Source organism: Neopsephotus bourkii, unplaced genomic scaffold, assembly GCF_033783945.1.
Source record: "Neopsephotus bourkii isolate Nb327-2 ecotype Australia unplaced genomic scaffold, CSIRO-AGI_Nbou_v1 NB_463, whole genome shotgun sequence".
Lineage (NCBI taxonomy): Eukaryota > Metazoa > Chordata > Aves > Psittaciformes > Psittacidae > Neopsephotus > Neopsephotus bourkii.
Window position 1 is genome coordinate 848,847 of NW_026900965.1, and position 21,946 is coordinate 870,792.

A 21,946-nucleotide genomic window follows, 5' to 3' on the forward strand; every position below is an offset into this window, starting at 1 on the left:
AGGGGGTTTGGAACTGGATGATCTTAAGGTCCTTTCCAACCCTAACTATTCTATGATTCTATGATTAATGATAAGCATCTGGATGAGAAGTGTTGTTAGAGAGGTAGTGATCCTTCATCAGCTTGGAAGTGGGATTCCCTTTTCCCTTCCTTCTCAGTCAGACTGCCAGAACAAAGTGAGTCAGCAGCTGGAAAATATTCCAGCTGTTCCTAGTTGGCAGCCAATGAGGTTGTGATTTTTAGTCAGCATTGAGGATCGTAAGGCTTCCACCTGCCCCAAAATCCCCCTCCATGAAGAATCTGGCATGTCTTAAGACAACATATGGGTCGAGGGAGGAAGGTGGTAAGACACAGACCAACAAGGGGCAGCCATGAGCAAGGGAAGAGCTCTTGGTAACCAGTTTAATATGTTTAAAATCAGTACAAAAATGCTGCTGCAGGTCCCCATGGCATCATTCCAAATGCTGTGTCCTGGTGATACTGTTTCAGAAACAGCCTTTCTGTTTTCCTACGGACATTTCCGTAGGATTCAAGTCAGGGAGCACTGTATGGTAGCCACAGAAAGGAGGGGATGGCAGATCCCTCTTCTGACTCCATCAGAGGAGCTCCATCCAGTTCCAGTCCTAACTGCTGCCATGGCTCTTTTCATCTGTGGTGTATTTCTGAGCTGAGGGTCGGTGACAGGTATCAAAACCTCACAGCCCCGTTAGCCAGGAGAGCATGGAGGCTGCTCTGCTTGCAGGTAACTTTTGCTCCTCGCTTTGCAGATATCTCGCATGGAGTACGTGCATTCGAAGAACCTCATCTACCGAGATGTCAAGCCTGAAAACTTCCTTATCGGCCGGCAAGGCAACAAGAAAGAGCACGTCATTCACATCATAGACTTTGGATTGGCAAAGGAGTACATTGACCCGGAAACCAAAAAACACATACCTTACAGGGAACACAAGAGCTTAACTGGAACAGCCAGATACATGTCCATCAACACCCATCTTGGCAAAGGTCTGTGTGGTTGGTGGGAGCTTGCCGTGACCTCCAGTGGTAGCTTGGCTTATTATGGCTCGTGCCTCCCCTTTGAGCTGTTTGTAAACCTCTGCATTTACAGTTGTGAGGCTTTTTCTTTTCCCCTTTTGTGGGATTGAGACAGCTGAAATGTTGAAAGCCTCATAATTATAGTTTTTATTAGGAACTAAATAACTGGAAGCAACCCAGCACTGATAAAAGGCAAGTAGGCGGGTAGTAACTGCTGCACTAAATGATGACCAAATAGATTTTTATAGCACAGCTCTGTGCTGAGCTATAGAGCATCAAAGTAACCAGGACCTTCAGTTACGGGTGTTGGAGTTGGATGTTCCTTGACCTAATAATTGGTTGGAGAAAATTACTGATTTAACTCATTTTAAACATGGCTTTCATTTTCTCTCCTCACTGCCTTCTCTCATACCAGAAAATTACATTTCTGTGGTTGAAAGGCAAAAAACCTTATTAAATGTTTATATTCACTTAAACCTGTAAGAGCAGTAAGATAATGGAATATTCCTTGAGTAGCCTCCCAAGTATGTGATGAAGGCATCGCTCGCATCCTGTGGAGAGTTCGGTCCCTTTGGGTGTAAGGAGGGATAAGTCCAGCTTCTAATCTTGAAAAGGCTGGTGAAGGGTCAGGAAGGGATGAAGGAATGAGCAGCTGCAGTGGGAGCAGGCTCAGATGGGGGGTGGATGTGGAAGAAGATGTGTTTGCATTTGAAGTACACCATGTGCCTTCTGTAGGACCCATTTCTCTGCAGGTGTTGCAGCTCAGGCAGTGGCCAGTGCAGGGAAGAGTCAGTCTGGGAGGGAAGGCTGGCTGCTGGCTGCTGATGCATGCTGGGCTGGGCTGGGGCTGCCCAGAGCAGCTCTGTGGGGCGGATGCTTTGCTGGTGAGACCCAGGTGAAGTCAGTCCCTTCACATTCCAGAACAAAGGAGTCTTACTGCCATTTTCCTGAAAGATGAATGCACTCAACCATCTTCCTGAGCAGTTCATCTGCATCACTGCACTAAATTACCTAGGACATTCTCTTGGGTTTTATTCCGTTTTTACAGCTATATCAGGGTAACTTGCAGGAACTGTCATCTCAATTCCTTCTGCTGAGTTTTCTCACCCCCACCATATTCTGAGGGTTAAATTTGCTGCTGGTGGAGAGCCATGCTGTGCCAAGCGCTGCCACCTTGCAGATGATGCAGCATCAGGGACAGCTCACACACAGTTTGTCATGGCGTGTGGGCTGGATCTGCCCCAGCTTGTGGCCGTGGAGCACTTTATTTGTTTGAAATTCAGAGGAGAGGAGGTTGCATAAAATCAGTCTGCAAGCTCAGCAGACCCCAGTCTGCATGATGCCGCCCAGCACAGCAGCACTCCCATGCTGTTGCACTCCACATTTGTTGTTCTGTCTTACTCCTCCCATGGGGTTTTTTATACATTTTTGTTAGATAATTTTAAGGATGCTTTCTTCCTTTGGCTCGAGGCCTCTTTTTTCCCCCCTCATTTATAATCATAACATCTGCATGGCAACAGCAGCAAGTGTTTCACAAGGAAAAACAGTGCTAAAAGAGCTATTTTTGATCTGCTCTGCTGTGATGAGCTGCAGAAGCAATTGAGAAGGGGTTGGCACAACAACATGGTAGTTCCCTGCAGCTGGTTGCAAGCATCCCCTGCCTGTTCCTATGTCATTCAGAGGAAATAACATCATCCAGCACCACATCACAGGTGCACCCTCAGCACTGGCAGTCCAGAGAACTGGGGAACTGCTTTATTCCTCTTTATTCTTCTCATCCAGTTCACCTAATGCTGGGCAATGTGTCTTAACAGCTCCCATGTTATTTTATGCCTTCTAGCTGATCTTCATGTATTTTATGGGGTTTTGTAACAGCTTCTAGATGGTTTTGCACGAGATCTGAGCTATAGGCAGCAAGTGAACTTCCCTGTGTCTTGGATGTAGGTGTAACTACTGATCAGCTCTCAGATCCATCCCTGCAGCTGCAGCATAATTTGTCATCTCTTTTGTTTTAGAGCAAAGTCGTCGAGATGACTTGGAAGCCCTTGGCCATATGTTCATGTATTTCCTCCGAGGCAGTCTGCCCTGGCAAGGACTGAAGGTAGGTTTGAGCTTTAGGTTGTGCCCTTGGAAACTTAGTCTGGTCTCTGCCCAAACGAGAACTTGGTGGGTAAACATTTCCAAAAGCCAGTTAGAAGCACACCAAAGGTGTCCTTGAAGCCTAAAAACAAGGCGTTAGCTTTACCTACAGGAAAGATTTTAAGATAGAAATATGTTACCTGTCACTTCAAGTTGCCATTAGCTGAATGGGTACAAATCTGGAGAGAGGATTGAGCAGAGGCAGATGAGCGGCTGGAACTGGGACAGCAGTGAGAGAGCTGTTGAGCTGTGGGAGCAGCTTTGCTGGAGCATGGAGCTGCCCCAAGATGGAGTGCAACTGGGACACAGTGGTTGTTTATGAAATCCTGGTTACAGCACACAATCCCCCAGCTGCAGCTGTGAAATGTGGTTATAACAGGAGCAGTTTGATGGCTTTAGATGTGCAGATGGACTTCAGCTTGAAAAACGGGTTTTCAGGCAGAACTACGGAGCTTGGCTTCCCTCCAGAGGCACTGGACATTCAGTGCTTAGAAGTTTATGAAATGCCATGTACAATGTGGAGGGCTGCAAGCAATTGAATTACAGCAACTGCAGCTGACATCCGTCAGCTGAATTAACTAGTAGTAAGTCATTTGCTGGCTCTGAAGCTGTTGGTAGCTGCACCTTCACTTCTCCATCACTTTATTGATGATTAAGCAACTGTGTTCAACTTTGTAATGGCAGTGAATGAAGGGATCGAACAGGAGCAGGTTTATTAATGAAGACAGTAACTCCTGTTAGTACTGTTGGAAAAAGGAGACAAGTGTTTGGGCTCACCAGGGGCTCAGCAGAGTGCTGCTATGGTCAGTGGCAGTGGCTTGGGTGGTAGACCTTGTTAAGCTGTTCTGTCACCATCTATCCAGAGTTAGTCTCAGTTTAGCCTTATTGTTATGTGCCAGAAATGTTGGTGACAACTCATAAAAGCAAAGAAAGGGTTTATCAGGCATGAAAATAATTGCTGAAAGAAATCAGAACCTCTCTGACTTTACTTCACACCTCTGTAAGTGTGTTATTCTATTACCTATCTTGTTTCTGGCTTGGTTGAGCTCATCTCCTTTAAATTAATCCTGTAAATTATTCTTAAATAATTCCAGGCTTAGACAAGGTTCTACAAAATTTGCTCAGTTCAGTGCTGAACTTGATAAGAATTAGTTGAGCTCTTCTTGAAGTCCTTGCTCCAGAACAAACACAGACTCTTCAGCTTCATCTAGAATATGGCATCTTCACTCTTCTAGGCTTCCCCAGCTTACACTTTCGGTGTATTCTGTCAGTGCTGAGGTCTTGAGAGAACATCTTACAATGCTAATGATGCTGCTGCCAGGTCTGATTGGCATGTTTTAAAATGGAGGCGCCAACGGGAGCAGAGCTCTCTGCTTCAGGGGGATGGAGGTGGGAAATCTAGCTGAAGCTTGTTTCATTTTCTTGGTGACCAGATGTTTAGTCAGTGCTACCTCAGTGACAGACAGTTTGGGGGTGAAAGGAGAGGCACTATGGGAGTAGATGGGATTTTGGAGAAGCGTGACTGCTGTAAACTAGTTATCCGTGTGATTGCATTCTGTTGTACACAGGAAGTCTCAAATTGCTGATGCAATTTATCTACTTTTACGGTTGTTTTTGAAGGCATCTTGATTGCCGATGGCTCTAAACCCAGGACGGAGTACTGATGTGCAACTGTAGTACATGCAGCCTTGTTTTCTTGTCCCATCCAGGCTTTTCTATCCTGTCCTTAAGACTGAGCTGATAAGAAATTAGCCTTGTAAGACACTAACAAGTGTCCTTCCTTTCAAGTACTGAAGATGTTTCACATGTGTCCTTGGATATTCTTTGCCTACAGCATGTAAAATGTGTAGTGACAGGGTGAGATAATATTCCTGCTAGTGTAGTCTAGGGTGCAGCTCAGTTACAAGTAACATCTTCTGATACCACCCAGCACTGGTATTAAATACCTTGTTTTTCTTCCCATACAGCATGTCGTTTATCACATGGTTGAACTCTTTCTCCACAACTGTTTTGTCTTTGTGCGCTACAGGCTGACACCTTAAAAGAGAGGTATCAGAAGATTGGGGACACAAAGAGAAACACTCCGGTTGAAGTTCTCTGTGAGAACTTTCCAGGTAAAGCCCTGATGGAAACATTTGAGTGCAGTAGGAGCCGGACATACGTTAAATATGGTGGTTCTGAGCTTTTCTGGCAAAAAGTATTTGGATGATGTGTATCCATTATGTTGTCCCTCAGGCTGGCAAACAACTGGAGCTGCTGCTATAAATTCATGGAGCCTGAGGGGCTTGTGGCTGTGGCTTAAAACGAGCATAACTCTTCTCACCATGGAGGCTGCACAAGGCTCAAGAGCCTCATGTTCCTGCTTTGCTTATGGCCTTCTTTCCAAAAGGGAGCCTCACTATTTTCCCTCTCCCAAGTGACTGTGTTGGACCTACTGAGTTGATTAGATTGCAGACTGAAGGTTTTACAGGTATTAGAACTGTAGGTGGCCAGCTTAGGAGATGGAATGATGTGTCTGTCCTTGAATTCCACCTTCTGACAACAGTCTTGAGCAGAGTGTTGTCAGATGTTATTGAGAGTGTTACTAAAGATGTTCTAGCCAAGCCCAACACCTTTTCTGCAGTTAAACAGAAGTTCAGCTCGGGGCTGGGAGAGCAGAGCACAAAGTTAAACCCCTCCCCCAGTACCCTGTGGGTTTTGGTTTTTTTGAAATCATGAGCACCCAGGTCCCCACAACGAGTCTTCATTCCCATTTTGTCACATTGCTCTTTTCCAGCATGAGAAGCAGCAAGCCTGGAAGGGGATTGTTGTTCATTCAAGTCATGCTAATTCCCCAGATGTAGTTAGTCCCAAATCCACCTGGCTTTGAGCAAACCACCTTCAGGTTGGCTGTTCTCATCTTTTTCCCCAGTACCGCTTTTTCAGAGCTCGGTCACACCTGCAGGTCTGGGCTGAAGGGAGATGAGAACTTATTTCTGTTCCTTGCTTACCTGAAACCTCTTGGTCTCCACCTTTCAGAGATATTAGAGGAAGAAGGGATTACCTTTCTCCTCCTCCTTTTTTCCATGTTTTAGCTCCATGTGACATGCAGGCTGCAAGCCTCAGGCAGAGTTAAGTATTGATGAGCAATGCTGCTCTTAGTTTTGTTAGCTGAAGGCAAAATCCATGCTGGTGTATCAGCCACACTGCAGTGCACAGACTTGTGCATCATACCGAGCTCTGCTCAAACATCCTATCTTGGCTTAGGGAGAGCTGGGAAGGGGCAGGACATGAGTTACCAGGGCTCAGTCCTCTGTGCATGCAAAGTACAACCCAGATTCAGAAATCCATTAATTAGCTTAACACCAAATACTGTTCTGTGTGTGCCAGGCAAACAAATGTTGCAGCCTTCCATTCAAAGTCTTGTTCTGAGTGGTCAAGGCTCTGACTGATGTAACGATACTGGGCAGCACAGAGCTCTGGGTAGCCAGACCTTGGCTGTTGCTGGAGCTCAGAGGGGCCACAGGGTGCCCACCAACATCTCCTGCTTTCCTTCCCAGATGAAATTGCCGTGGCTATTTTAAACGTCTGTGTGCAAACATACATGTGAGCATCCTGTTGGCAGGTTCAGTGAGTTGGCATTTCTGGTGTTTTAGTGTTTGGTTTTACCCAAATATAGAACGTAAAACTTGTGGAGCTCAGATCTGAGGTGGAGCAGCAGCTCTCCGGAGCTTAGGTGGGACTTCCATCTTTGCTTGAGAAGTGTTTGGATTGATTTTGCTGTTACCAAACCCCACTGTTTTTATGGGACAAGCCAGAGGTAGCACTGACAGCCCAGACAATCCTCTCACAGCGTGATGCTCGTTGCTAAAACACAGACCTTGGTTTCTAACAACTTGTTCAGAAGTTTCAGAATAAAAGCAGACTATTATTAGACTTTGGGCAGGGTGGGAGGGCTCTGGAAAGCTGAGTGAGATTCATGCAGCAATAGAAGGCTGTTGAGTAGGTCACTGATGGTGAAGACTTATGTATATCCTCAGCCTCCGTCAATCCACATGGCTCAGCTGAACCTAGCAGGGCCAGGATAACTCATGCCACTGGTGATGCGGCCCTCAGCCCAGCTTTAAGCCTAGTACCATGGAAAGCCTTGCTGGAGTTAATGGGCACATAGTTCCAGTGTGTGTGTTGGCTTTGAGAGGCTTGTGAGTGAAGGAGCTCACGTGTGAGCAGAACTGACGCTGCTGCTTCCTCCCCCTTTCCAACAGAGGAGATGGCCACGTACCTGCGCTACGTTCGGCGGTTAGACTTCTTCGAGAGACCAGACTACGATTATTTACGAACCATCTTCACAGAGCTGTTTGAAAAGAAAGGTTACACCTTTGACTACGCCTATGACTGGGTTGGCAGGCCAATTGTAAGTTGTCTGTGCAAAATGCAGGGCCTGGCTTTCCAGGTGCTGCTTCCCACCACCCGGCTCTTTGTGCCTGATAATCCAAATTAATACCAGTGAGCTTAGGATCGAGTCTTTCACTTCTGCTCTCTAGCTAACATGGGCTTAACACAGTGAGATGTCCTGACGTGGTGTTCAGGGGGTTCTTGCAGTGCCTTGAAGTTTCCCTGAGGGGCAGAAGGCCCCTTCCGACCTCTTTGGACTTGCCCTGGTGGGAGTTCAAACCTGATTTTCCCACTTGTGGCAATGAACATGACCAGATTTAATTTCCTCTAGTCTAGCAAAAGATTTGAAACCAGTATCTAAAGATACCTATCTTGAAGCAGGAGCGTATGCTTGCTGCCTCAGCACTGAATGGTCAAGTTCAGCTCTAAAATGGTCAAGTTCTCACTGAGCCATATGGAGATGTAGGCATGGCGGTGACAGATGCTCGGTGAATAGTAACAGCAAATCAGTTCTAACCACAAAAGATCTTGGGGCTTACCCTACTCTGGAGGCTTGAGCCAGCTCTTTATAGGACATTGATAGGAAATGTGGGAGTAATCAAGCTCCATTTAGCAGTTCCCTGACACCAGATCATGACTGTAATCATGATCTCCTTGCATCTATTGTCAAAAGCCATTTACACTCAAAAACAGTTTGGCCAAAAGATGTGTCATGGGGAGATCTGATGGAAGAGTCCAAAGCTCTTCTGCTGGCTGCCTGTCACTTGTGTTCTGTGTCATCCTGCTGGTGGCCTTCCTGCTAATGGCCAGTTGCCACACACTGGAAAAGGCACCCATCAGTGGATTGCCACTGGTGCCAGATCATGTGCCTTCAGTCCTAAACTGAGCACCATTGCTGGTGAGTTACCATCCCAGCTATATTTAGCATTACCCATGTTTACTGCACCGACAGCAGTTCATTTTCCTAAGACATCATTCCCTTTGTGAATCATGATTTTTCGCCTCATTTTTGTTTAATTACAAAGGCAATTGATAAAAAGCACCTTGTAAACCAAGCATGATGTTGCTGACAACTGCAGTGGTTGCCATGGAGATTCTGGTGTTGTGAGCAGGGATTATGACTTTGGGGAGAACAGAGCAGATGAAGCTTTTATTTTAACACATCCTGTTTCTATGCAGGCGTGATTTTTAGAAGCAGCAAGACGATGAGATGAGGAAAACAAGTCCATGTTTTCAGTTGTAATAACCTGTGTGAGACACACAGGATCTGACAGCAATACAGGGGCCGAACTATATCTTTTTTATTCATTTTTATACGAGAAATTTGGTGCTGGTGTCCAACGTCAGATCACGTGTCCACCAAATCACAGGGATTTTAGAGCCCTGGCTTTAAATTTCCTTGATTACTGTCAGTACCTCTGGGCAGTGTTTTGATGTTTTTCTGCTTCTACCTGGTGGGAGCCAGCCTTACAAGTGAGGTTTGCACATGGGAGCAAACCTGGTGGGAGAGAGTGAGCAGCATTTTCAGCACTGGCTTCACCCTAACAAGCACCTTCTTTTCCAGCCTACTCCAGTGGGATCTGTTCATGTAGATTCTGGGACGTCCGCAATAACAAGAGACAGCCACATCCATAGGGATCGGCCATCACAGCAGGCCCTTCGCAATCAGGTGCGTTGCCCACAGCTGCTCAACACTACCTTGTTTGGCACCTCTGACCTCCTCTTGGACCAGAGCAGCAGGAGCCATGTGCCATTAGAGGTGGATGGGGCTCTCTCACCTGGGTCATGGCACACACAATTTCTGCTCCTGGAGACTGTGATTTGAGCAGAATTTTGTTAAAGCAACAGGTTGCTGTATCACTGTATTGGCCAGTGGAATTCCTCAGGATCCTGGACTAAGTGGAGTACAATTTGAAATGGGTCATTTTTCTGTAGTGTGTGGGTAAGCTGTTTAAGTCAGCTGTCCAGCCTGGTCAGACTACCTCAACTACCTGGCCACAACGTTCTTTTGGGAGCTTTTACTCACAGCATGTGGACAGTTGTGGTGATGGCAGCCTGCCCCCAGGTGCCCTCTTCCCATGGACCATGCCTTAAGGATGTGCGTGTCCCCTGTACTCCCAGTGTATCCTTCTCAGGGTGTTCAGGTCACGGTGTGTTGCAGAGCATACACGACTGCCAGAGTAGGTCCCCTTGGGGAGGTTGGGCATCACAGTCCGGATCAACTGCCAGGTTTTGAATATGAATTTCCCCATTTTTCCTTTCTAGTCGTAATATCTTGTTGGTGTTGAGAGTTTGGATTTTCTGTATTAACAGAACTGAGCAGAAGTTCAGTAGATCTCCAACTGCCGGCTCCTAGCTAGAGCTGTTGGTGCTCTTACTTCCCAGTGAGTGGTTCTGGGCTCGCTCTGCCTCTCTAACCGCTGTGTGCTGTTCTAGCTCCTTGTCTGCCACCTCTGCTCCCACTCAGCTCACACAGGCTGGGGTTTGTGAGTGCAGATCCAAGTGTAAGATGTAATAACCTGTCTGAGCTCAGCTCCCCTTGTTCCATGTAGCTGGGCTGTGATGGTAGAGCAGCTAACATAGACTAGACTTGATCTCAGGCCATCAGCTACAATCAGGATGAACATGCCCCTTTAGAAGTGTTGCTTGTAGGAAGCTGGGTTGTTTGAAGCCCTTATGCTGTACTGTATTTATGCATGCTGATTAGTGTGGACTGGTTTGGGAGTACTAGTAAAATAATCTGCTTTAATATATTGCCTGATTAATACATTAACACCACCACCCCTTTTTTGGGTGGCAGTCTCTAGTTGCTTTGACCACAGACCTTCATATGAGGCATCTTGTTTCCTTTAATGGACAATGACGCCCGGCTTCATTTTCAAGCAGGTTAGCTCATAAATGCAGTATGTCACCCAAAGAAATCTGTCCTAGGCCCGAAATATTATGCAGGCAGCTTCAGTCCATGTTCTTCCGAGCCTCACAAATAGCCTTGATGCTGTAGTGCAGCTTTTGTCATTTTTCTCACCTAAACATGATTTATGATGCTGATGCTGAATTATTTAATACCCAAACAGGCAAGGGAAATCAGTTTCTTCTCACCAAAGCACGAACAACTCTCTTCCAAGGGATGTTTCTTTCAAGTACTGAGCAAACGGTTTCTCTAAAGGAACAAGCAGAAAAACTAAACATCTCAAGCAGTGAGCTGAGGACATGGGTTTGGGTCAAGTGACTGTTTGATCTCCAGATTTAATGGCCTTAGTTTTGTTCCCAGGTATAATAACTGCTGATTCTCTTTTATAGTATTTGGTTCCCAGTAAAGATGCTAATAAAAAGTATTCTTCTTTTTGTAGTCTTCCTCTAGGAAGTGAAGATACTTAACTATAAAAGACAGATGCCAAAGACAGATTGTTCATCAGGGACTGTAGAGACAGGACAAGGGGTGATGGGTTCAAACAGAAACAGGGGAAGTTCAGGTTGGATCTAAGGCAGAAGCTTTTCCCTGTGAGGGTGCTGAGGCGCTGGCACAGGGTGCCCAGAGAAGCTGTGGCTGCCCCATCCCTGGCAGTGTTCAAGGCCAGGTTGGACAGAGCCTTGGGTGACATGGTCTAGTGTGAGGTGTCCCTGCCCAGAGCAGGAGGTTGGAACACTTCCCGTTTCCTTTTCTTTTCTTTCTTTCTTTCCTTTCTCTCTTCAGTGTGGCACTGCTCACCCGTGGTGGCAGGGAGTAACACAGAGCAGGGCTGGGCAAGGGCAGGGCCTGTGCACCTCTCCTCGGTTAGCTACTCAGCTTCACTGCTGATAACCTGGTATTTATTCACTTGAGCTCTCATTTCCTGGCCAGGTCTATGGTGTCCCCCAGGCCCATGTGCTCTGGGGACTCCGCTGCTTTGGCCTCTTCTGTTCAAACTGATGCTTCAGCTTTGAAACATTTGCTTATGTTTTTATACAGCATCCAGGGAGACACCTTTTAAATGTGTCCCATCGGTCACTTCAGGCTTCACTAGGTCCTCTGCTGTTGGCATGAGGCTCACACACATCTTCCCACTCTTGGGAATTGTTCCTCCAGCTGGTTGCTGGGGTTTGGTTGGGCTGAGGTCCTCCTGGTCTTAGGTGGGCTCTGGATGTGTTGTCACCAGAGCTGGGTGACCTGTAAGGAGCTTCGCTTGCAAGTGCAGAGTGGTTCCTTTAATAAAACAGATACAATTCTAATAATTTAGTTGCCTAAAACTTGCCTCTGTTGGGGGTAAAGAAGAAACTGTTGGCAAAAGTTTCTTACCTACTTTTCTGCAGAAAACCAAAAAGCCCCCAACCCTCCCTCCAGCCACGCAGGTGTGGTGGGTGTTTCCTTCTGCACTGGACAGGGGAAGCAGAGTGGGAACCTGACTTTTGGTGAAACAAAATGTGCCTTTGTTTTATGTTGTAAATTTGAGTTTAAAAACACATTTCTAGGGAGCTGGAGCCTGTGTATCTGATCTTGCTGCCGTGCCAAGTGCTCTGGGGTGTCTGACCTGACAGATATAGTTAAACATGTTGTCAGTGGGTTTATTTCTATGCCGAAACCCATGGAAATGAAGCCATATAAAGAAATAACTTCCTGACTAGATCTGACCTTACTCTTCATTTAGCAGCTAGAGGAGAAGAAATCCACTCTGCAGTAGATTACTGCAGGCACTGCTCAAGTCAAGTATGAGATGTACTTGATAAAGAGAAGTTTTAGCTCAGCTAAAAGTTTAAATGCCTTGCTTTTTGCAAAGAAACTAACTCACTAACACCCACCCTTTGGTTTCTTCCCCTTGTTCACCTCTTGCCCTCTCTTGTGTCTCTTGTGCTTCTGAACCTGAACAGGCGTCATCAGATCGCCGAGGGGAGTGGGAGATCCAGCCAAGCCGGCAGACCAATACCTCGTACCTGACATCTCATTTGGCTGCAGACCGGCATGGAGGATCAGTACAGGTACCTCTGCCTCTTGACAAAAGAATTGCGTTAGATCGCCTGAATTTGCCTCAAATTGCAGTAACATCATGGTCAGAAGAGGGATTTCCCAAGCTGGTTTGGTCCTGTCTGGTACACAGCACTCAAGCCAAGCTCTGTGGAACACAAGATGCAATGGCCAACATTGTTGCTGTTACCGTTTCAGCAAAGCTTTTCCTCTGAGAGCTAGTTTGAACTCAGATTTGCCAAACTGAGCACAGAAAGGAGTGAATGTTGGCAGGTCTGGTCTAGAGCACTGCCTGTACAAAACAGGCTAAGAACTTCGGGGCTTTTCAGCCTGGAGAAGAGAAGCTGCATGGAGACCTCAGAGCAGCTTCCAGTGTCTGAAGGGGGCTACGAGGATGCTGGGGAGGGGCTCTTCATCAGGGACTATCATGATAGGACAAGGAGTGATGGGTTCAAACTGAAACAGGGGAAGTTCAGGTTAGAGATAAGGAAGAAGTTTTTTATTGTGAGGGTGCTGAGGCGCTGGCACAGGGTGCCCAGAGAAGCTGTGGCTGCCCCATCCCTGGCAGTGTTCAAGACCAGGTTGGACACAGGGGCTTGGAGCAAGCTGCTCTAGTGGAAGGTGTCCCTGCCCATGGCAGGGGGTTGGAACTGGATGAGCTTATGGTCCTTTCCAGTCCAAACCATTCTGTGACTCTATGATATGATTCTATATGGCACACCTCTATCCCTATCTTAAGGATGCTCTTAGGTAGCAAGAAGCAGCTGAAATGAGGTTTGTTGCATATAAACCCCTTCAATGTTAGGTAAATAGTTGAGCTGTTCCAATTCAGGCTTGATAAGTGAGGTATTAGTTGGATTCCTAATGCTTCATGGCATTGTAGGGGTGTCAGGCTGTAGAAATGCACTGGGGTTGGAGAGGAGATGGGCTGCACTGCTGCTGCACTCACAGGTTTGGTGACCCTGCTCTCTTGCTCCCCAGCGTGTTCACATATTACTTTTGGATCCAATGGCAAAGCAGCAGCAGTGTAAAGTCACAGTGGCTGCAAGTTGGATCTCTGGATGGCTGCTGGGGAAGGTGGATGAGCAGAGGATGTATGATAGTGCCAGACAGCATTAAAGATTGGCACTAGGGCTAAGACTGCTTCTGTTTATGAAACCATGCCTGCCTCTGGTTGTCACTCAGGCTTACCAAGCAAGTTTCTTGCACTACTGCCAGAGTAAGATGCTGGATGCGTTAGGGGAAGATGCAGGGGTCATTCAAGCAAACACGAACTATCTGATATTGCTGGCAAGGTGAGCTCTTTGGCAGAGGTTTGCTTGGAGAGCAGGCTCTAGTGTCAGACACAACACTGAAAATGGCTCTGGTGAAATGGGAATTAGTGCCTGGAGTGGGACGGAGCTGAGGAGATGGGTAGTGGAGGGTGCCCCGAAGTAAAATGTAGATTGGGTTGAAATTTTTCACTTATTCCTGATGCTTGGTTGCATTCAGTGATTTTTTTGGCTTGATTGGCCACATTCCTTTTTCATTTAAAGATATTTTACTGAGTAGCAGAGAAACAGAAAGATAAAGAGGAACTAAGCATGTGTAGCTCTGATCTCAGATGTGAGCAGACAGTAAACTGGAGAAGTGTTCAAGGCCAGGTTGGACCGGGCTTGGAGCATCCTGGTCTAGTGGAAGGTGTCCCTCTCCATGGCAGGGGGTTGGAACTGGATGAGCTTCAAAGTCTTTTCCAACCCAGACCATTCTGTGACTCTGTGAATTGAGCACTAAGTACAGAATAGGTGGGTTTATTCATATTTTTTTATGTAAGGGAAATAATTTCCATGTGCAAAGTCAGCATGAGCTGTGTCTCCCCAGGATCAGTACTCTGCCAGGGTAGCTACACAAAGCCTGACTTCGGGAGGGTTGACTACCTGAGCAGTTTACAGACCTGTATGTGCCACTCTAAGCATTAAAATTGTGCTTATCTGCAGCTAAGATCTGCTGCTGTGCATGGCTGCTGGGCTGCAGGTGCTTAAACTGTTTCTCAGCAGAGGCCCCCGACCATGCTGAAACCTTGGGAGGTCAGCAGTCCTGAGTGGCCATCAAGGCAAGGGTTGAATTTGCCATGGGCAAATGAAGCGGCAGCACGTTAAAAAAAGAAGAGGAGGAAAATCAAAGCCTTTTGTAAAATGGAATTTAACAAGTAGCTGCAGAAAGTGTGGGAAGATCCCTGGGAATAGCATAATTAAGTGGTAGCATTTCATCAAGCTCTGTAGGAAGTGTGGGGGGTCTGGGAGCCTGGCTGGGCCCACAGTGTGATGAGTCTGGGAAGGGGGCTGTGAAGGGCTTGCCACTCGAGGAGAGCTCTGAAAACCACATGAGCTGAGTCCTGAGCTCTCTTGGCAGAGACTGGCCACGGGACCTGTTCTGCAGAAACAGCAGTTGCTCTTAGAACTTAAGCTTTCAAAACAATCAGATAGACTTAATAGTGAGGGGCATGTGCTTCAGTGGCTTCCTTCCCTTCATCTCTGGTGGTCAGGTCATCCAGAGCCACTGGGAGTACCAGGTAGCACCTTCACACTCCATATCAGCACTGGGCCTTGGTCAACATGGTCTAGTGGGAGGCATCCCTGCCCATAGCAGGGGCTTGGAACTGGATGATCTTAAAGTCCTTTCCCACACAAACCATTCTCTGATTCTGTAATAGCTTGTATGTGTATATAGGGGTGTCAGTTAATCTTCACCCTAGTGGCTACCCCTCCCAAAATGGCGTAGCCTCCCAAAGAGAAGAAGGCATGTGCTGGGCACAGGAGTGTTGAATTAGTCCCCTGCCTGCTGTTGTGCTTGGGAAGAACCAGGCTGGTCTCTCCAAACCAGACGTGATCCAAAGGCATGCAAGGATTCTGACAGCCTTCTAAGAGCGTGCAAAGAGACAGGAGCAAACGGTAGTTATTCTGCAGAGTTCCCATTCCCACAGCATCCCTTGTCCAGGAGGGTGGAGATGCATCTTGTCCAAGGGCTGCGTGTCGTAACGGGGTGTTGGCTTGTGTTTCAGGTGGTCAGTTCAACCAACGGGGAGCTGAACGTGGACGACCCAACAGGGGCACACTCCAATGCACCGATAACAGCGCAGGCGGAGGTGGAGGTGGTGGAAGAAGCTAAGTACGTTTGCTTTACAAATAGGCTTTCCACAGGTGTGGTCGTTAATCCTCCTCCTGGGAAACGAGTGGGGATGTTTACCCGTGGTGAAGTACTCGATGCTCGTGTCCCATGCCTTTTTCCTTGCATACTGCTGCTTTCGTGCATGGTGCCTTCAGTGCTGCTGCTTCTTTTTGACACTTGTCATGGCTGGAGAACGTAACTCTTACTCAGAGCATGTATTGCAAGATAGCGGTGTAGCACAAGTACCAAAATAATGTGAACTGATTGCAGGAATCCCGGTGAGCAGCCCCTGTTCCAAAAGGAGAACGCACTGTACTCGTGCTGAGAGTGTAGGAGTAGTTTGAGCACAGCTCAGTGAAGAGATTGTTGGTCTGAAAGTTCACACTTTATTTCTGGCTGCAAGAAATGGATGCCAGGTATCCACAATGGTCCTGAAGTAACTCTTGCACGGACAGGTAGTTTTCTCTGTGAATTCTCTTGATCCAACCCAATGGAAGCTGAGTGAGAGAAACCAGAAGCAAGTCTCCTGCTTGTGTGGGGGAGCCGTGCTGCCCCTGAGCTGACTTCTCCTCTGAAGCTTGCGGTCAAGACCGAGAACTGATGTATGAAGTTGTTGCTTTGACCGTTTTGGCCTCCTTTGCACACATGCTGCATCTGGCACCATCATGTCACTTCCGCATGATCCTCTACCTGGGACCTTCTTGCTGCCTCTGAACTAGACCAGGACCCCAGCAGGTCATGGTGTAATCCTGAGACTCCCTGCGTGAGGGATAAATAGGCTCAGGGCTGCCTTTGACCTGGTTGGTGCTGTGACTTTGCCCAACTGCCAGTTTGACTGATGACACTGGTGTTGCTTGTCCCATGTTGTTTGTCTCAGCATTTGTGGGAACTTGGGTTAGGAAAGACTGTGGGAGAGTGAAGAGGAAAACTGGCAGGCGTGGGAAAGGGTGTGTTGGTGGAAAAGGTCCCCAGGTATGCATTAGTCTGAAGCCAGCGCTGGTTATCCCAAAGGTCTTCTGCTGTCTGTTATCTGTCCCTCAGGAAGCACTGGTGTGTGATCCTGCTGGCTGGTAGCTGACCAGGGCATGATGCTGGCAGCAACGTGCCCAAGCAGCAGACACACTTTCTCCTGCCAGCCAAAGGAGCGAGCCCTGATTCTGGTGCAAGCTCCTCATCAAGGACAGTGGTGGGTGGTGGGAGATCTTGAGGTGCAACTTGTGGACTGGGCAGTATTCCTCTTAGATATGGGTGGTGTGGCCTGCAGAGACCACCAGCTTGGTATCACAGGCTCTGTCTTGATCATACTGAAGTGGGGCCCCCCAGACATTTGGCTTAGGATTGCGCCTAGGATGGGGAACATTGCCCCTTAACAGTTCTCAATACAACAACCCAGTGCAAGGAAGAGCCAGCTCTAAAGATCTGGCCAACTTCAGCCTGTTTCTGCAGCACCTTGTTGAGTGAGGCCAGGATCCAGACCCCACATGTGCATACAGGGGAGATGTCAAGGCACATGAAAAGACTCAAGCTATGCCTTGCAACACAGGGGCCTCTTCTGTCTCTCTCCCGCCCCTCTTTGTGTGGTCCCAAGTAGGTTTTGGAGGTGCTGGAGAGCAGAGCATAAGCTGCTTTGCACTGACAGGTTTGGGGTCTCTTGTAACACCCAGGTGTAGTCCGCTTTGTTGTTCTTGCCACAGGGAGAGCTGGCTTCATCTTTCCTTGCATCTGTGATCATAAATCAGTTATATGAGGAGAGCGAGGGAGTTTTGGATTCTGCTGTGCAGTAAAGTGGGCCAGAAGGGGCTAGAAGGAGCGGGTTTGAGTGTTCTGAGATGAGATGTCGTAGCAGAACGGTCTTTCCCTGGCACTCCCAGCAGGCAGAGGAGCTGTGCAAGTGCTTCTGCTTTGGGGTGTGCTGGAGATGAGCTCCTGACCCCAGCGTGAGTTTCACATGATCTGGCCCTTGCGCCACTGGAGCTGCGGGGGACAAGAGCAGATTCCTCTCCTGGTGGCCCAGAGCCCCTTTCTCATCCCAACCCCAGATGAGAGCCTCCTGGGGCCGGTGCCCTCATGGAAGAGAGGGGCTGTGTTTGTCAGAGGCCGGGGGCCCTGGGAAGCGTGGCAGCTCTCAGCGCACCGTGGCGAGGGTAGAGGTGGTGTGAGGGCTGGGGGGGGCGGCGGGCAGGCATGTGTGTGTCTGCCAGTCTGCACTGCATGTTTGCATGGCTGCAGTGACACGCTTTCATCCCACCTCTGTGAACTAATTGCTCTTTCTTCCTTTCTGTGTTTTTTCTCTACACTCTCTGTAGCTGCCTGAAAATGCTCAACTTGTGGTGAGTCCCTCTCTCCAGTCCACATGCAAGGGGGAGCGGACCAGACTAGACTGGGGTTGGCAAAACCAAACCGACCAAACCCTAAAAAGGCACAAAGTCAAAGCCAACCCAGAGCTGTTCTGATTTTAGGGCCATGTTGAGGACCACATGCAATACTGGGGAGGGCGGGGGGCTATATCTGAGCGGCCGCATTAGGCTGAGCAATTCGGCTGATCTTGGAACTGATGGATGCAAAACATGGATTTTAATCCTTTTCTATTTGGCTTACCATCTCTCCCAAACTGTTAGGTCCATGAGCAGATGGTGTCTAATGGAGTTGGGCAGAGTCGGGGCCAGGCTTGCCGAGCATCTTGCAGGAATTCCTCACGCAGACGGTTCTGAAGGGAAAACCCTGAGCTGGGTATTGAGGGGAGGGGACAGTCACTGCTCAGAGGGTTTCCTCTGAAGAAGCAGGGGCCTGTATTGTTAGAGAGGATGGAAAACATGGCCATGGAGACCTTGTTGGTGACAGAGCCCCTGCTTGGAGAGGGAGGATGGGAGATGGCTCCTTTCCAGTGTGCCTGCAGCTGCCAGCTAAGGGTGCAGGGGAACAGGCTTCTCCAGGAAGGGAAGGGCAGAAGGGTTGGGCTTAGCCTCGCTCCAAGCCCAGCTCAGGCACATGTATGGTTTTCTGAGGGTTTTGAAGTTTAATGTTCCCGTCTCAAGTTGTCCCAAGGATCTGTTCCCTCCCTCCTTGCCCCTTGGGGAAACCACGTTCCCAGTAAGCTGAGGACCAAGTGGATGCTCAGATGAGCAGTTTGTAGGTCCCAGGGAGGGCTGATGGGTTAGAATCAGCACAGAGCAAGGTGACAAAGCCGTGTGCGGCGAGGAATGGCCTTGTTGGATGGGAGACTGACCGCCTCTGCCCTGCTTTCCATAGGCATTGCCTCCAATACCTCTGGCATCTCTGGCTTCTCTGTATGTCGTAGTCTGGGGCTGTTCTCTTGGGCATTGTCTGCATGCGAGAGATCACGTTCTGTAACTGTCAGCCTGCCTTATTCTTTTATTTTGGTGTTTTGCCTCTGCCTGTCTGAACTGCCAGGGCTTCCTTTCCTGAACCCTTCCCTGGACCTCTTGAGTAAGAGCATTAAAAGACAGTCACAAGGGAAAACAGCCAGAAGTCAGTCAGCTCCCTTCGTTCAGTGCCCAAGGAAACAAGTGCTGCTCAGCCCTCTTCTTCCCTTACCCGCTGCATGCGAAACCATAACTCATGCATTTTCCATCCTCTCTCACCATAACATCCCCCCCCCCTTACTCACCATTGCCCAAGTCACAAAGGAAAGTGGCTGCTGTGGGAGAGAAATACTGCAGTAGGTTATAGCAGGAGTGGGAGATGGCCTTGGACAATAAAAGACCAGTCCTGGGGTAAGGAAGGTAAAAGCTCACAAGGAGCCTTGGGTGGATGGTGCTTCAGACTGTGCTGCAAAGGTCAGGCTGGGTGGGTAGTGATGGAGTCATCACAGGCCACTGAGCCCGTGTTCCTGCAAGGACAAGTGCTGTCTGTTTCCTTGTCTCACCTCCAGACTGGGCCTGTGCAGGAACCTACAAACTGTGGCTGTCAAACTTCCCTTGGCCCTTAGTCCATGCAGGTCAGAGGACTACGTGGTGGGGGCAGCCCTCTTCTCACAGTAGCTGCTTGAGCTCTCCAGGTTTAGGGGGTTCTGGTCTCCCCAGCAGACAGCCCATGCTGGTGGGCTTGGCTCACAGGGGTGTGGTGGTCACCCATCGCTTTTACACCCTGTAGGGGCAAGCACTTTCTGTGGTGGGAATGAGAACAGATCTGTTCCTCCAGCTCTGAGAGGATGGAGGTGCGATGCTGACATTTCAGAGCATGAAGAAAACAATTCGGAGCACCACAGAAAACAATTTGGAGCAGTTGTTACAGTGGTTTTGAACACTTTTGGTCTGGCTGTTGGTGAAAGATGCTTTGTAGGGAAAAATGGTCTTTGCATACTCACATCTGCTCTGGTGGCTTAGCCAGGCATCCCTTCCACCAGCACCCAGGCTTCCCTGGGCATGGCTGTAATGGCAGCAGAAAAACGTGTAGTGCAGGAGCAGAGCACGCAGATCAGCTTTCCTCTGTGCAGAGGATTCTGACAGAGGGCTGAGGATAGAAAGGTGGATACACCTTAAACGCCAGGGAATTCTGTAGGAAACAGCAGGACTACAAAACCTGGGCAACTGCCGTCAGCATATCCCACAGTTCAGCTGCGGCAGGTGGTGTTCTCCCCATCCCAGCCTCCACTATCCATCCTTCTTGCTTCCCCTAATCCCGGGCGCTGTGCACCTCCCTCGCATTGGATGGGGGAAGAAGCAGGGGTTCTGCCACCAGCACTGAATGATTGATGTGAGGTGGAAGCTTCGGTTGTCATGAAAGGTTCAGTAAAGAAAGCTGGGCCCTGATGCGAGTTCTCTTTGGAACTTGTCTTCTTAGTGAGTGAATGGTGGTGGAAACTGTGTGTAGCTGGGAAGAGCAGCCAGGGATCACTGTCCCAGCCCACTTCCTCCGGGGTTCTGACAGAGGGAGCGGAGGGAGCATCTGGATCCTTGTTTTACTGCTTGCCCACATGGCTCCTTGTGTTCCTGCCCCAGTCGAGCTGTGAGGGAGACAGCCCCACGCTCGGGGCTGCTGTGCCACGCTGTTACCCACAGCCTTTGGGCCCCAGTGTGCAGCTGAGATCCCTTTGCTGGTCTATGAGCCCATGCTGGTGGTGTCAACCTTCACCAGCATCTGCGCCCCGGCCAGTGACGGCGGGGCTGCCTGGGCCGGGCGCGCAGAGGGGCTGTTGCATGCGGCAGGAGCCGGGGTGCGCTGTGGGGTCACTGCAGGGTGCGCTGCGGGGTGCGAGGTCGGGTCCCTTGTTAACCTGCCTTGTCCTTTGTGCCCCAGGTGCTGCTGCTTCTTTAAGAGGAAACGGAAGAAGACGGCTCAGCGTCACAAGTGACCGGTGCCTCCTGGGCCGTGCAGGAACCACCTCGCCTGCAGCTCCTGCCCTGTCTCACTGGAAGGGGCTTCTCTTTAGGGGGAAGGAGGAGGAGGCAGAGAAGGAAGAGAGAAAAACGTAAAAAAAAAAAAAAAAAAGAAAAAAAAATTGACTTTTTAAACCAAAAAGAGAAGAAAACGTTCCAAAACAAACCACTCTGGGGTGGATCTGCTGAATGGTCTCCCTCGTTCACTCCAAGCCTGAAGCTCCTTTTGGGACCAGGACTGTGGCTGGCTCAGGTCTTGGTCGCCCTGGGAGGGGGGCTGGCTGGCTGACCCTCCTTCCCGTTGTTTACGGCGAAGGCATCGTTCACGCAAACCTGAGGACTGTGCTTAGTTCCTGCTCACTTTCCTCCCTCCCTCCCCTGCACCCTCTGCTCCTCTGTCCTCCTCCCTCCTTAATCCAGCGAAGACATACCGTAGGCTGTAGAGAGGGCAGGAGGGTGCAGAGGGAGAAGGGCCTGACTGCTGCAGCAGTGAGAGACAGGTTCCCTTTTGGCCTCCTTGGGAACAGTTACACTGTAATGTGCAAGCTGTGAGAAATTTGCAATCTACTGTTCCAGTTAGGGTTTTTGTTTGCGGCTCCCCTGACACCTCCCTCCTCTGACGGTAACAGAGCAACGTGGATTGTTTTAACGAAGCTGACGTCATTGCACTTTTTATTATGTTTAGCATTTACAGATGCACATTGTATCTGTGGATCCCTGCGCAGCGCCGGCGCGGGCAGACATTCAGCGGGGAAGGCGGAGGGGTGCAAAGGAAGCCCTTGAGTGGGGATGTTGAGGACATCCGCATGACCCTCGTGCCAGTCTGGGCTTCCCGACGCCTGCCTTGGGGCCTGGAAAGCATACTTGAATTTTCAGTCACCCTTCCTCAGTACCGGTGAATGTCCCTACCATGGTTTCCTACACCCGACTGGCTGGGGGACGCGAGGCTATAGCCCAGCGTTGGCAGAAGGGAGCAG

At 49.0% G+C, this 21,946-nt stretch overlaps 1 protein-coding gene across 5 annotated transcripts in view; it reads left to right on the forward strand.

The window, feature by feature from the left end:
* CSNK1G1 (casein kinase 1 gamma 1) overlaps positions 1-21,622 on the forward strand; it is an 88,228-nt gene extending 66,606 nt beyond the window's left edge. For 4 of the 5 annotated variants that reach the window (XM_061349870.1, XM_061349874.1, XM_061349871.1 and 1 more), the window contains exons 6-14: positions 767-1,001; positions 3,047-3,132; positions 5,200-5,284; positions 7,415-7,563; positions 9,109-9,213; positions 12,390-12,497; positions 15,524-15,630; positions 17,937-17,960; positions 20,890-21,622. In XM_061349870.1, the coding sequence (XP_061205854.1) occupies positions 767-1,001; positions 3,047-3,132; positions 5,200-5,284; positions 7,415-7,563; positions 9,109-9,213; positions 12,390-12,497; positions 15,524-15,630; positions 17,937-17,960; positions 20,890-20,944 (954 nt within the window). In that variant the 3' untranslated portion in view covers positions 20,945-21,622. The remainder of the gene's footprint in view (positions 1-766; positions 1,002-3,046; positions 3,133-5,199; positions 5,285-7,414; positions 7,564-9,108; positions 9,214-12,389; positions 12,498-15,523; positions 15,631-17,936; positions 17,961-20,889) is intronic. The other variant, XM_061349876.1, reaches the window with a different exon arrangement.
* The last annotated feature ends 324 nt before the right edge of the window (positions 21,623-21,946 follow it).